The 15152-nt window shown below is 40.4% G+C and overlaps 1 protein-coding gene across 12 annotated transcripts in view; it reads right to left on the bottom strand.

Annotated features, from left to right (window-relative positions):
* The window catches only part of LRRFIP2 (LRR binding FLII interacting protein 2), a 113306-nt gene that overhangs the window by 69460 nt on the left and 28694 nt on the right, over positions 1–15152 (bottom strand). For 7 of the 12 annotated variants that reach the window (XM_023554843.2, XM_023554842.2, XM_064277461.1 and 4 more), the window contains 3 exons: positions 10838–10924; positions 3451–3507; positions 3310–3354 (listed from right to left, as the gene is read on the bottom strand). In XM_023554843.2, coding sequence (XP_023410611.1) covers positions 3310–3354; positions 3451–3507; positions 10838–10924 — 189 coding nt within the window. Of the gene's footprint in view, positions 1–3309; positions 3355–3450; positions 3508–8862; positions 8914–10837; positions 10925–15152 lie in introns of all 12 variants that reach the window. The other 5 variants (XM_023554845.2, XM_003415706.4, XM_064277467.1 and 2 more) reach the window with 2 other exon arrangements.

The following is a 15152-nucleotide window of genomic DNA, read 5'->3' on the forward strand; positions in this document are numbered from 1 at the left end:
GTAATACCTAACAGCAACACTGACAGTCTACCAGCAGTGAATGCGTAAATACCCAACACCAAGACTGAGAGTCAATCAACAGTGAAGGCGTAATACCTAACACCATAACACTGTGCACTTTTCTGGACCACACACCATGATGTCTTTCCTTTTGGTTATCCTGGCGCTGCTCCAGTGTGTCCCAGTTACATCCTTGGATGGGTTCTTCAATGGAATTAATCAGTGTAGTAACAAAACACGAATTGCAAACACATTACAAAAAATAAATTCATTAAATTATACTAAGGGCATTGCCACATAAACAGGAACTAAACATATACAACGGGTAAACACCCCCACCAATGAGAAATAGCGACATATGCTTAACTGCTCTGACTGAAGAGCACCTCAGTTGGATCACCTCTGCCTCAGGGTCTTCTTGCATTCCAGCATATGAAGCAGTGAGTGTTGACAGTAACCAGGCTTTGGGAGATTTTTTTTTTTAAGGCAGCCACTGATGTTCCACACTGTCAGTGCTCTAATCATTACACATAACGAACAGACACAGACTGTTTCAATCCTAATCTCAGGGTTTTGATGTAATCCTCCCTTGTCGCCATCCACCAAGTCTTGAACTACCTTTGCTCTTTTTATTTCTATACTGAATGTCCATAAGATTGACACCAGCGTTTCCAGCCTGAATACCTTCTGACAGGTCACCTTTCGAAAAGGTAGTACCTGACCTATAAAATAAACAATAACACACGTGAGGAACATGCTTCTTAATTGAATCAAGTATACAGAGCAAATGGGCAACACCTAACAAAAAGCAAAGACAAGAAGGCAGGAAGTGAAAGGAAATCTAGACAAATGGACACAGAGAACTCAGGGTGGAAAAGGAAAGGGGGAGAGTGCTGACACATTGTGGGGATTGCAACCAATGTCACAAAATAATCTGGGTATGTATTTTTGAATGAAAAACTAATTTGTGCTGTAAACTTTCACCTATAGCACAGTAAAAAAAAAAAGAACAGAAAGCTAGTACCTGAAAGTTAAGTAGCCAAAAATAAAGATCAAAGCCCTAACAAGATGATATAAAACAAGACAGGCACATCTACTTCACGTCCAGGTACTGCTTACATTCATACATCAAACATAAGGTTCAAAAAGTGCTAGAATTTTTAATACATGGCTCATAAGTTAAAAAAAAACTGGCAGAGAAACATCAGAACCCAAAACTATATGGCAAGCCACAAGGAAATTCAGGTTAGTGTTTTAGGTCCTCATATTTATTTTTACACAGAACAAAGTTGCCTTTATATTCAGCTAAATGGAGATGATAAAGCTGTCTTTAAAAGCAACTAATCTGATGAAAATTTAGAACTCCCAATACTATCCAGGTAAAACAAAAAATGTTTTAAAAACTTAATTACATTTCTTTTAAATGGTGTTATCAAGGAGCTTCCAGATATATCTCCAGGAAAATCTAAATACTTTAAGCATGTTGGTTGTAAACTCTCAGGAAAGCACTACAGTCTCCAGGGTGTAAATCTTTTATTCATCTTTAAGATCACACATTAATTTTTTGAAAATATTGGCTTTACCCTTTTTACGATGGTAACAACTTTTCATAATTACCATAGTAAAACAAGTGTTCTAGTTATGTTTTAAATTTGCTTAACAATACAATTTCTATAAAAAGAAAATCAGTCTCATTATTTTACAGATACTCGGGGTAAATAATTCCTCCATCGGTTTAATTGCAGATTTCTTTTTGTTTGCTTGTGGATTTGTTTTTAAGACTCCTAAACTAGGTAAAATTTGGTTGATTTTACCTTTAGGTTAAACTAACATGTAATCAAGTTTCCCTGGAGCCACACACAAATTTAAAGGCGACCAAGTTTCAGAAGGGAAACGCTGGTGGCATCGTGCTTAAGTGCTACGGTTGCTAACCAAAGGGTTGGCAGTTCGAATCTACCAGGTACTCCTTGGAAACTCTATGGGGTAGTTCTACCCTGTCCTATAGGGTCGCTACGAATCAGAATTCACTACACAGCAATGGGTTTGGTTTGGGTTTTTTTAGTTTCAGAATAGCCGTGTGAAAATTCACCCTGAGAACATTGTAACAGGAAGCAGAGGGAAAGGCCTACGTTTGGGCGGGGGGGGGGGGGGGGGATGTTCTCACAGTCCTTGACACTCAGCTTTTAAGTTTTCAATACCAACTGCACGAATGATTCTTTTCAAAATATTCAAAGAGAAAAATCAAAGTATCTCCCAGGAGAAGCATGACAAATTTGTTTATCTTAAAGCTTTCTCCTGTTCCATTATTTTTACTGCTGATTGTCTTGGATTTCTGTAAAGGCTTCTTAATATTCTTATAAAACTAAAGCTTTGAAACTAATCAAAACGCTTATGGCTCAAAAACTAGTTTACTAACTTACTCTAGAAAGACAGTAAAGTACATTAACCAACAAGAAAACAACCTGTGTGAAAGACTTAAGAACACAAACTTGTCAACGACTAATAAGCCAGAACACACTTCAGTTCACTATAATGCATTTTTGCACATTAAACAAGGGGAAAAGAAAACTGGACTTAGGGAAAGTTAACAAACACAGACCTTCACGTGGAAGATCACTTTACTGATGAAAAATCTAGGGGTAAGTAAGTATATACACAGTATTATCAATGTGCAAATTAAAAGCATCGCTTTGAGATTTAAAGCACAATTCTCCAGACTGATCACTCACAGCACAATATACCAGCCTTCAGGAAGCAACTTCTCCTTTATTTTAAGTAGTAACAATAGATGCTAACAGCTGTGAACATTTCATAAAATGTTAATCAAAATGTCAAAGCATGGTAATTCCTATACATACAACAAGCAGGGAATTTGCCAAATAGCTCAATTTCTCCATATAGCAAAATTATAATAAATCAATCAAAGCCCAGAATTATTTCCCATTTGTCATTTTTTTAATATGAAAATGGGGGAAACCTGAAAGTCCGAATCAAACAGAGGTTGGTCTATAAAATCAGTCTTATTATTGTGTAATAATTTTCCAAAATCAAAGGTCCTTCTACAGAAAAAGAGAGTAGAAACATATATTAATAGATGAAAATATGCAATTTAAAAGTTAATTTACTGTACAGCAATCATTTGAGAGGAAAGCAACGTTTTCGCATGAAAGGACTTCTACAATAGTTTCCATCTTTGTTTTAAGAGGCAAAGGAATGTACGGACACTGTCAGATTGTTTAGCCAAGGTGATGCAGAAAGCTCACACAGACAAGCTTTGCTATTATGGCAGAAGCAACTTAAAATACCAACCCTGTGACTGCCAAGACTTCGAGTGCACATTGCATCCTCAACTCCCTGATAAAAATAAGAACAGACAGTAAAAATTCATGAGTGACTGCGTTAAGCTAATGGGGAAAAGCATTAGGGGCAAGTTCATAGGTTATTACAAACCAGATAAGGACGACGATGACTGGACCGGTGGGAATACCTGGCCCTTTCGGAATCCTCCTGGGAAAGGATAAAGTACACGGAGAGTTAATCACTGCCTAGAGGTCACTGGAACAACTGAGCAAGTCAGTTAACAGCAGAGTGACACCTTCCTTCCTTCCAGCACCAGGTATGGACAACTTAGTGGCAAACACTGAGTTCTGGGCAGCCACATGCTTTGGCTGGAAAGAAAGCAGAAGTAATCGTGGCAGGGTTTTTAGTTCATCAGGTGTATGTATGCCTGGCCACTTGTAAAGTCTATGTCTGACCAAGAGAGCTCAAAATATCGAGATAAAAATAAGCAAGTATACTTACTGATAAACAGAAATTTAGTTCAGCATTAAAAGAAAACTTTAATTTTTTTTATTGTGAATCGTAGTTTACACAAGGTAGGAAGAAATGTTTACCGTATTACAGACATATTTTAAGGAGATAGTGTATTGCTTTACAAAGATTTTGGATATAATTTTGTGCTCACTACAAAGAATTTCATTTTTTTTTCTTTCATCACTCTAACTGTAAAAGAACGATTAAATGAAACACCCTCTGTGTTGTTAATATAAAACGCTACTTATAATTAGATGAAATTGGGTAAGTATTTTAGAGTTGCTAAAGTTATCAAGTCATGCCTTAAGAAGACTGATTAAAAAAAAAAAAATTGACCACAGCCTGACAGCTGACTAAATTAAATGCAATTCTAAAATTTTCCACATTTAGGGATTAGCACTGGAATATTAGGTCCTAAGTCAGGTAAAATCCAGCGGCTAGTCCCTTGAACCTAACCACCTGAAACTATGAGGAATGTCTGATCTTTCCAAATTTCAAAGTTCAAAGTGTTGAAGTAATTCGCATTCACCAAGAGTCTCCAAGCAACTGGGTCCATAGCTAATCAACACCATCTTTTCCCAAATGGACTGCTCCTCGATGCCACATGGCCATGCAGCAAGATCGTTACACAGGTGAAACACAAAGGTGTGGCTGCGCCTGCCCACTTCAAGCACAGGAACAGTAATCCAGCTGGAACACCACAATGGGATGCCTTATTTTGGTCATCATCTTTGAGCACAATTTCAAAAAAAAAATCCTGGCTGATATCTGCTGTGTTCACTGAGGCATGGGATCCAATCTGATCCGAAGTCTGCTATACGCACCAGTGTTCCAGGGTCCAGGATTCCAGGATTCCGATTCCCAACTGAGCGTTCTAACCGTTAGTACTCTTCACTGGTTTACATTTTTTGTTATGCATCAGAAGCATACAGTAATCTACAAAAAGCCAAGCAAAATCCCTCCCTTTCTTTGACCATCAGGCAATACCACAAAAGTCTGAAGTGCGTGTGCCTTAGCCCATCAGGGTGGAAATAGTTTATTAAATGGTAACCAGTCCTAGGCTAGTTAACTTGGACAATTTAAACAGCCTTATTTTTATGCTATGCAGGTGGGTTAATTCTCCCTGCCCCAGCACCCCAGTGACTGCTGGAGGCAGTAGGGTGACACACGTGGTGGAAGACAGTTCATGTGGTCCTGTCCAATCTTCCCTGTAGTCTATTCTTTTTCATTCCACTCTTCCCACAAAAGCACTTTTTTAAAAATCCATTGCTAAAGAGCACATTCCACCAAAGATGTTAAGACAGAAAATTTCGTATTTATTTTCAATTATGCCTATCATAAAAATAATTTAAATAAAAACATCTTATTAAGAAGTAATATACCTCCACATTTAAACAGTTTTTCTTTCTAGCCCCATTTTTAAAATGGCTAAAAGACGAGAAGACTACACAATAAAACATAAACTCCATAAGGTCACTTAATTTGAATACATAATATAATTCATTCCATAGCCATAAACTATGCCTTAAGCCAGCACTGTCTAGTGGAATTTCTATGACAATGGAAATATTCCATATTTGTGTTGTCTAATATGGTAGCCACTAGCCACATGGGGCTACTGAGCACTTGAAATGTGGAAAGCACAAGCGGGGAGCTAAATTTTTTATTTACTTTTAGTCCATTTAAATCTAACTAGCCACATGTCGATAACGGCTTCTGAACTGGATGGCACTCCTCTAAATCTACCTCATAAATGTATATTCAGGTAAAGCAGTAAAGGCAAACTCAAGGTAATTTTTTTTTAGTACATCAAAAAAAACTCAAAACACATTCTACTAAGAATCTGCCAGTAACGCCACTCTTGCACAGAAAGGCGAGGCCTCTGGGCAGATTTTAAGGACTCCTCCTTTGAATACTTTTGCACGGTGGTAAATGTGGAAAAAACAGAAGAACCCCTTGGATAACAGGCCCTGGAGGCAACCCTAGAATTATGTTTAGAGCTAGATGAGTCCTTAGAGCTCTTCTAGCCTGATGCCTTTATTTTACAGGGAGGGAAACTGCAGCACAGAGAGATAAAGTAACATGCCCAGGGTCATAAAGCTGAGAGCAGCACTGAGATCTCCTGACTCTCCAGACCACTGAACTGGAAAGCTACAGTGTGATGCTGGCTACATCTATGCTAACTACATAAAAAAGAGCAAGAAGGATGACAAGGTATCCTGGTTTTTACTCAGAGATTTCTCCTTTTCTGGAAGAATAAAAAGCCTCATTTTCCAGGTATTTCTAGAGTAGCATTTAAATTGCCTACTGGCTTTTCTTTAATTAATAGCCTCAGTGGCCAAATGGAAAAAGATTTCAGCAAACCGGGTTTCTGGGCACCAATTACAAGACAGGGTAACCCTCTCTTCCGCATTCGGTCAAAAAACGTTTTCATCATCCTGGGTGTGGTCAGCGCTAAGGACCAAGGCTCACAAACACGACGATTCCTTAAAAATAGGTTTATGTTTCTCTTAGACTTTCTGGAAAATTATGTTTTAATACATTCAGGTTAAATCAACGGAAATGAAACATACCCTTTATTTTTAAAGGTTCACTTGAAGGGAGGATAAAGTGGTTTCATTAAAAGAAAACCCCAGTCCCCTGAATACACCTGGCCATGTTCTCTGTCAACAGACAAGGTTTACTGTCAGGGCTGGAGCCATTCCTTCAGTTTCAAATCAGGAAACCTCAGAAACTGCACTTCCTCATTCATGTCACCAACATGCTGCTGATTAAGACACTCAGTTTAAAAACAGAGGACCGTCGGGCTCATGGAAACTTGTCTAACTAAGACCATCCGAAAGTCAGGGAAGACCTAGACCGTTTCTTCTCGGTCCCTCACCCTGCGATGCATTAGCAACGGTGGCAGGCACCGCCTCAGACCTTCACGGTCCGGCTCCGTCAGTGACTAAGCAGTTGTTCACTTCAGTTAGGTATCGCCTTACCTACAAAGCGGGGATAGCGGTGCCTGTCTCCCAACGTGAAACGAAAACCTACACAAAAGCACCAGCACAGGCGTACGACGCTCTCAGCTCAGTTCCTGGGCCTCGTGCCCTTCCTGGCCTTCCTAGCCACATCTCCAACATCCTATCTTCACAAAAAAGTGTATCAAAATTACGGGAAATTTTTAATGTGGGTAGATTCTTCTTTCTAGTAACTGACAGTGCTATTGTTTGTGTATGCACCATTTATTTTACTATAAACTTACTAGCAATTTATATTTTATATTGACTGTCACTGCCTACATATTAAAGCCTCTAACCCAAACCACACCCCCTTCCCCCCCCCCACAAACCTAGCCCACTCACTGCCTAAGCTGCACACATTTCATGGAGATAAAAAAAAGATATGCTTATCTTTGTGACCCTCAAGCACAGGAAATATTAGACTTTTCATATTGGCTTTCCTTCTTACTGAATATTTTTATGTCCTAAAATTATTAAAATCTTAGGTAATTTAATTTAGAATTATAATACACAAATTCAAAGAACTAAACTAATATTTCCATAAAAAATAATTGCAAGCAAAAGTGATTTCTTCTATTCCATGTAACACTCTTTATGCATCGTCAGCAATGTTAGCCCAGTTACATGCAGAAGACACTTTAAATAGAACAAATCAGGCTGTAGTTACAAGAAAGGGCAGATTCCACACCAGAGTAACAGACACATACATGAAGAGCCACTTAATTTAACACCTTTCTCTTTTCTAAAACAATAGCACAATCAGAATTATGCTAAAGCTTTAAACCTAAAGGTCATTCTAACCATAAGTATTTTAATTCCTTGTACCTTAAAATACTGATACAGAAGGGGTCTGCTTATGGAAGCTGCTGATTTAACAGCAATTAGACAGTGGCTCTTAACTCTATGGGGACCATAGACGCCTTCTAGAATCTGACGATAAAAATACCTGGGGCGCTTCCTAGAAAATACACCCACATTCACAGTTTTTTAAGGATTTTAAGGCTTCATGTCCCCCTACTTCTCAAGCCTGTTCACGTACCAAGTTAAAGACCTCTGCAACTGGAGACGGCTGGGGAACTTAACTTTAAAAAAGTTCAAATTTAAGAAAAATTCACAATGACTCATGCTTTGCTAGCTCACAGTTTGTTTTTGTAGCCACCAAATCTGAGAGTCGTGGTTAAAAAAAAACCAAACCAAACCCAGTGCCGTCAGGTCGATTTCAAGTCATAGTGACCCTGTAGGACAGAGCAGAACTGCCCCATAGAGTTTCCAAGGAGCACCTGGTGGATTCAAACTGCCCACCCTTTGGTTAGCAGCCATAGATGGCACTTAACCACTACGCCACCAGGGTTTCCAGAGAATTGTGATAGAGGACTTGAAAAGGGAGGTGAGAGCTGAAAAAAATAAAGAGTAATCTTTAGATGAGATGAAAGAATGACTGGATTCAGCTAACTCCAGGTAGACACAAGAGACTAAATGGGCAGCTCCTGTCTGGAAGTGAGGTGAGAAGGCAGAGGGGGACAGAAGCTGGTTGAATGGACACGGGAGACAGAGGGTGGAAAGGAGGAGTGGGCTGTCAAATTGTAGGGAGAGCAACTGGGGTCACTTAACAATGTGTGTATACATTTTTGTATAAGAACCTAACTTGAACTGTATACTTTCACTTAAAGCACAATAAAATAAATAAATAAATACAAGACCCTGTTAACTTAGTAATATGAGAGAGAGAAGAGGAGGGAGGGAGCCGGGTAGAGAGAGTGAGATTAATTGATTTGAGGAAGCAAAGAACAAACCCACAGAAGGAAAACACGTTCATTTACTCAATCCTTCTTGGTAAAGAGCATTCACGAAATGCTAAAAAAAAGAAAATGGTTGAACTCTAAGTACACATTTGGCCACTACAGACACAGCAGATACTCTCTGGCCTTTAGGCTCACACATGCCAAACACTTTCACACTGCAAACTGTTAGTCAATGTTTTACTTCAAGGCTGCATTGTTTCAGCAACTGGTCACAACATGCATGACAGGCAGTCCTGGCCTACCAGCCACTTCTGAATTTGTCCCCACTTCTGATCACAGAAACGATGAGAGTGCTGCAAGTGAAAAAGTTTCATAAATGGAAGTTTACCAACACACTGCATTCTCCAAAAAGTCTTACCCATAACAAGTTTTCCTGAAGAGCAATGATGGCAGATACAAAGTGAGTTACACACTCAAAATATGGAAACTTACTAAGCTAACCCTGTTCAATAGTAAAGACATACATGGGGCCCTATAGCTTAAAATAAAACTTGTATTTAGTAATTGTTTCCTTCTCTAATAATTGACTATAATTTTAGGAGTTTAAAAAACAGTGCACTGCCAACATTTCCATTTCAAGCCAAGAATTGCGTACAATATTTGAAACTACATATAACATTAAAAAAAAACTAGCAACATAGCAACTCTTTCTGTTTTTCTGAGCTGTGGCAGTAAGAATCTATAAATTTCTCTTTAACCTGTTAGCAGGAGATCCATTACCAATATCAAAATAAAGTGTTCAATACTGTTCTGCAGGTGTTATCCCCCTTCATATGAAATAAGACATCAGAAATATTTTTAATAGGAATTTTCAGAACCCCATTAATGTCAGAATGAAAAGGTAAAAAGAGTGAATATGTTTCTTTTTAAACCAGCCCAATTTCTATAAGCCTTTTTAAAAATATTTTTCTGCTTTTTCTTCTGATAAAAACATGTCGAAAATTTCTAGAAGTCAATCATAATTCCACCAAAGTACTGGTGGTAGTCACTTCTTCCCACTATTTTTGATCCTGTATATGGATATTGGTTTGTGGTAACACAAAATTGGGATCCTACCAGTCTTAGTTTGTTTTCTTTTTTCCCACTTTCTTGCATGAATTTTTCCTCTATTATTAAACATACTTCAAAAATGTACGGCTGACTCGTGGGACAACAAGACTACCTGGCATAACTTAGTTCATGAAGATAATGGTTCACAACCTCGTTTGGTGAGTAGTGTCTGGTGATACAGCTATTGGTCACTTCCCACCTGGAGCAAAGCAGAGTGAACCAAAGACCCAAGCAAGAAATGAGTTCACTGTACTAATGGTCCACATTGTAGCCTGAGACCAGAAGAGATAGATGGTGCCCGGCTACCATTACCAACAGTTCTGACCAGGGACACAACAGAAGGTCCCAGTTAAAACGGGAGAAAAACGTAGAACAAAATTCAAATTCATAAAAAAAAGACCACACTTACTGGACTGATAGAGACCAGAGGAACCCCCGAGACTACTGCCCTAAGATACCCTTTTAACCTGGAACTGAAGCCATTTCCAGAGGTCACCTTTCAGCCAAATAATAGATTGGCCTATAAAATAAACAATAACACCTGTGAGGAATGTACTCCTTTAAACAATCAACTATACAAGATGAAACAGTCAACATTTACCCAAAAGCAAAGATGAGAAGGCAAGGAGGGGCAGGAAACTGGATGGATGGAAACGGGGCAGGTGGGGTAGAAATGGTGAAAGTGTGGACACACTACAAAACAATCTGTGAATGCGAATCTAATTTGCTGTGTAAACTTTCACCTAAAACACAATAAAACATCCAAAACAAATATAGGCTTGAATGATTTCACAGTAGTTTCCTGTTTAGATATCATAACATTACTAATACAAATACGAGGATATTAATATCCAAATACGAGGGTATTAATAAATACAGTCTTTAAGCCTACCTTTGCTGAGATAAGGAAAGCGAGCACTTACGACAGCGTAATAACTTATAACAATGTGTGCAGTGAGAGCTACAGACGTGCTTGCTGTTGTTATCTGAAACAACTATGGCATTGGACTTGTTGATATAAAACAGCTTGTTAAAATACACACATCAGGCTCTACTGTGCCCAGGGTTCCAAAGGGAACCAGATTCACATCAGAATTAGCTCAGTATTAGTTATTTTTTTAGGACTAGCATGAAATTAGGGTTACTCTCCTAACTTCCCCAAATTACCTCTTTTTGTTGGCGTTCCAGTTCTCTCATGCGTATGTCTCTTGCTTCTGCCCGGGCGGCCCGTTTTGCTGCTAGCCTTGCCTCTGCCTAAAAGGTGACAGAAAGATTCAGCTTAAAACAAAACAAAGCAACGACAACCAAAAACACTTCTACGCCAGATCTGAGGATAAGGAGGCGGGAAGGACAGGCTGTCACTCGAGTCCCCAAGCCTCTCCCAAAATCTGGGCCCTCACATTTAACTGTGCATCCAACACATCTCACACAGAATTCATTACGTCTCCTCAGATTGGCTGTTTTCCCTAGAATTTCCTTCCCTATCAATCCGATCGTCCAAACTAGAAAATGCAGAGCCAGCATCTGTTTCGTCTTGGATATCGCCAATACTCATTCCCTAGGTACCATGGACCCTCTGCACTGAGTCTCAAACCCGTGGTCCCTTTCTCTGTCTTAACTGCCTCTGCTTGTTTCAGGAGCTCATCATCTCTCTCTTCTGGAGACACAGCTCACAAACATACAACTCACCCTTTTAAAGTACACAATTCAGTGAGTTTTAGAACATTCACAAGGTGGTACAACCATCACCACTGTATAATGCCAGGGCATTTTCATCATTCCAACAAGAAATCCTACAGCCATTAGCAGCCACTGCCCATTCCCTGGCAACCAATGATCTACTTGCCATCCCCACGGATTTGTCTACTCTGGACACCTCGTACGAATGGAATCACGCAATAGGAACGCCTCATCTTCTGCTTGGACTACTGCAGCCGCCTCTAAATCCATCTACCTGCCTCCAGAACCTGCCCTACAATTCAGCATCTACGCGGTTACGTGAGTGTCAAATCAGCCTTTCTCAAAACACACTTCTGATCGTGTCATTCCATGTAAGACCCACCACTGGCTCCCCATTACCCGTGCTTAAGGCAGTTCCTTAGAACAGCACAAAGAGAAGAGAGAGGAGAAAGAAAGCAAACACAGAAGGTTCCTCACAGTCAGATCCTTCCCTATTTCCCATACTTGTCCCACAGGGACCAGCTGCATCCCATCTCCCTCTGTTCCAGAATCCTCTTCACAGACTGCTTGGCAGGAGGTGTTCTCTCTTCTCTCTTATTCAGCTCAAGTATTACCTTCTGGGAAGACTGCCTCCATTCCCTTCTTTACAAGTTAATACTCTGCACACGCCTCTATTGTGGCTTTATTACACTGTACTAAAAATACATGCTTCTGTCACCCCACAAGTTTCACACCTAAATGTCTGCTCAATAATCATATGAATACATACCTATAAGGAAACAGCTTGATATACCACATGAAACTTAAAAATCTTCTTACTCCTGGGCTTCTATCTTGTGGTTTCCTCTGTTCTTAGCCACAAACCAAAAAACCAAACCCGCTGCCATCGAGTCAATTCTGATTCACAGCGAGCGACCATACAGAACAGAGGAGAGCTGCCCCACGTGGTTTCCAAGGACCAGCTGGTGGATTCAAACTGCCGACCTTTCAGCTAGTAGCCGAGCTCTTAACCACTGTGCCACCAGGGCTCCATAACTCTAATTCAGATTTCCCGTCTGATAACTACAGTAGTTGCTTCTTTCCATGTTGTTATATAGGTAGTCCCCAACTTGCAGCATATCTGAGTTACCACAAACCGCACTAACAACTATCTTTTTTTTTTTGGTACATCTTATCATTCGTAGTATGTACTACATGCAGTGTTGCAGCATGTAATTTGCTGATGTTATCATTCTCAGGGGTTCACCTGCAGATGTCTACATATAATGTTTCCAACCTCCAAAAACAAATAAAGATCTGATTTATAAAGATACTGACAATAAAACGCAGTAATAATGAAAACATTAAAAAAAGCCAACAGAGGTATTCAACTTACGTCAGAACCAACTTAACGGTGGAGCTGTCGGGGCAGAGCCCGATTGTAAATCAGGGACTGCCCGTATTTGTGTCCAGTTCTCAATAAGGGCTCGGCCAGTGGTTACAAGGGTCTACCAGGTGTAAGCAACTATGGTAGGCGCTGAAAATATAGAGTAAGACAACACCTCTGCCCTAAAGAAGCTCATGATCTAGTTGAGGAATACAGAGATACAACGCTTATAGGGAAGGAAGCCATGCAGGCAGAAGCAATTAGTTTTACCTGGCAAGACCACAGCAGGTTTCTAAGGAAAGCAGACAATTTAATGCAGTAGTTAACTCTTATTCAACTACCCCTGTTTTGGCAACTTCCTAGGCTGCTTAACTGGCCCTTTAACAGCAAAAGTTCTACAAAGTACACTACAGTTTACAAATCTCAAGACCTAATCACCGACATGTCCAGAGCAACTAGTCTTCTCAAGTGGATTTTATATTGGTCTCTGTCTCTGCTTTAGGTTATCTACCTTCCCCGCCCCTCTGATCCTCGGTGGACACCACTTTCTTACCAGGGTATCTTATATAAAAAGATTTCCAGGCTAAGTTATGCTTAGCAAAGGGAAAACAACAATTACAAAAGCAGATGGCAAAAAATTACAAAGTATTTTTTTCTAGGAATAACTTCTTGCCTCTTTTTTTACGAGAGTCAGCAATGTGTAGAAGTTCTCGTCTCCGGTATATTCGTTTTGTATAGTCATGCGCCATATAACATCCCTTTGGGTGCTGTCCAGCCACATATACAACATGGTCCAGCCTACACCCTCCAGGGGATATCCACAGCCCAACACAACCTGGCAGCAAGCCCACTCTGCTGCTCTTCCACCTGCGGGAACAAGGCACCCGTGCCACTGGAAGGAGTGGGGACCCAATCCTGCTCCAGAGGGCCCAAGGTCAGCAGGCATCGTGGGGCCCAGCCAAGGCAGGGGCACCAGGCAGGGTCACTGGGACCCCGCGGGGCATTCACCGGAGGCGTCCGCAGCAGGAGCTGCCTGGGCCTAACGCTGAACAGCAGCCCCAGCCCCTGCACCCGGGAGCCCTGCGCTCTGCGGACCCAGGTATTCACACAACATCCAAATAACATATTGTCCTATTTCACAGAAGGTACGGCAGACGCGAAACAATGCATGACTGTACCTGTAGCCTTCCGTAGAAATTTAACACGAGAAGGCTGATTTCATCCTTCTAGGATCTCTCTGTGGACAATTCCGCACAATTTGTACTAATATAGGGCTTCCCTCGAAACCTAAATTACAGACAATTGAAATCTCTCCTCTAATAACAGTTCTTGGAGAACGAAAGGGAAGCTGAGGGACAGAAAGAGCATGGGCTTCAGAGCTAAACAAACACTGCCCAGAGGCAACCATTCCACCACCAGTCTGGCCGCCTGGAAAAACGCATGTGAAGGCAACTAAACAGCAGGCTTTAAAAGGGTAGACAGGATTTACAAGGACTTCACATGGTTCTGTCTATACAGTGCCACCAGAGGGCTGAGCAACAATCACAGGAGTAGCAAACAACAACCACAGGAATAGCAAACAACACTAACCCCAACCTGGCAGACAAAACACGCTCTGCACTGACCCAGGCATATGTTAAAATGAACAGCTGTGGATAAACAAGCGTCCTTCTAGGTAGTAACACTAGCATCTTTCCCTCATAACAAGATTGCAAGGAACAGCTGCTACAGATTAGTGTTACTTTAATGCACACTCACACATACAAAATAAATGGCACACAACAATAGAAGACAACAGAAATTTAACTAAGTTCGAAACACAGTTAAAAAGTTAGCATAAGACAAATAGAAACTACAATGAGATTCCATCTCACTCCAACAAGGCTGGCGTTAATCCAAAAAACAGAAAATAATAAATGTTGGAGAGGCTGTGGAGAGACTGGAACACTTCTACACTGCTGGTGGGAATGTCAAATGGTACAACCACTTTGGAAATTGATTTGGCGCTTCCTTAAAAAGCTAGAAATAGAACTACCATACGATCCAGAAATCCCACTCCTCGGAATATGTCCTGGAGAAGTAAGAGCCTTTACACAAACGGATATATGTACACGCATGTTCACCGCAGCACTATTTACAATAGCAAAAAGATGGAAGCAACCAAGATGCCCATCAACAGATGAATGAATAAATAAATTATGGTATATTCACACAATGGAATACTACGCATCGATAAAGAACAATGATGAATCTGTGAAACAATTCATAACATGAAGGAATCTGGGAGGCATTATGCTGAGTGAAATTAGTCAGCTGCAAAAAGACAAATATTATATGAGACCACTGTTATAAGAACTCAAGAAATAGTTTAAACAGAGCTAAGAAAATATTCTTTGATGGTTATGAGAGTGGGGAGGGAGGGAGGGAGGGAGGGAG

Source organism: Loxodonta africana, chromosome 27, assembly GCF_030014295.1.
Source record: "Loxodonta africana isolate mLoxAfr1 chromosome 27, mLoxAfr1.hap2, whole genome shotgun sequence".
NCBI lineage: Eukaryota > Metazoa > Chordata > Mammalia > Proboscidea > Elephantidae > Loxodonta > Loxodonta africana.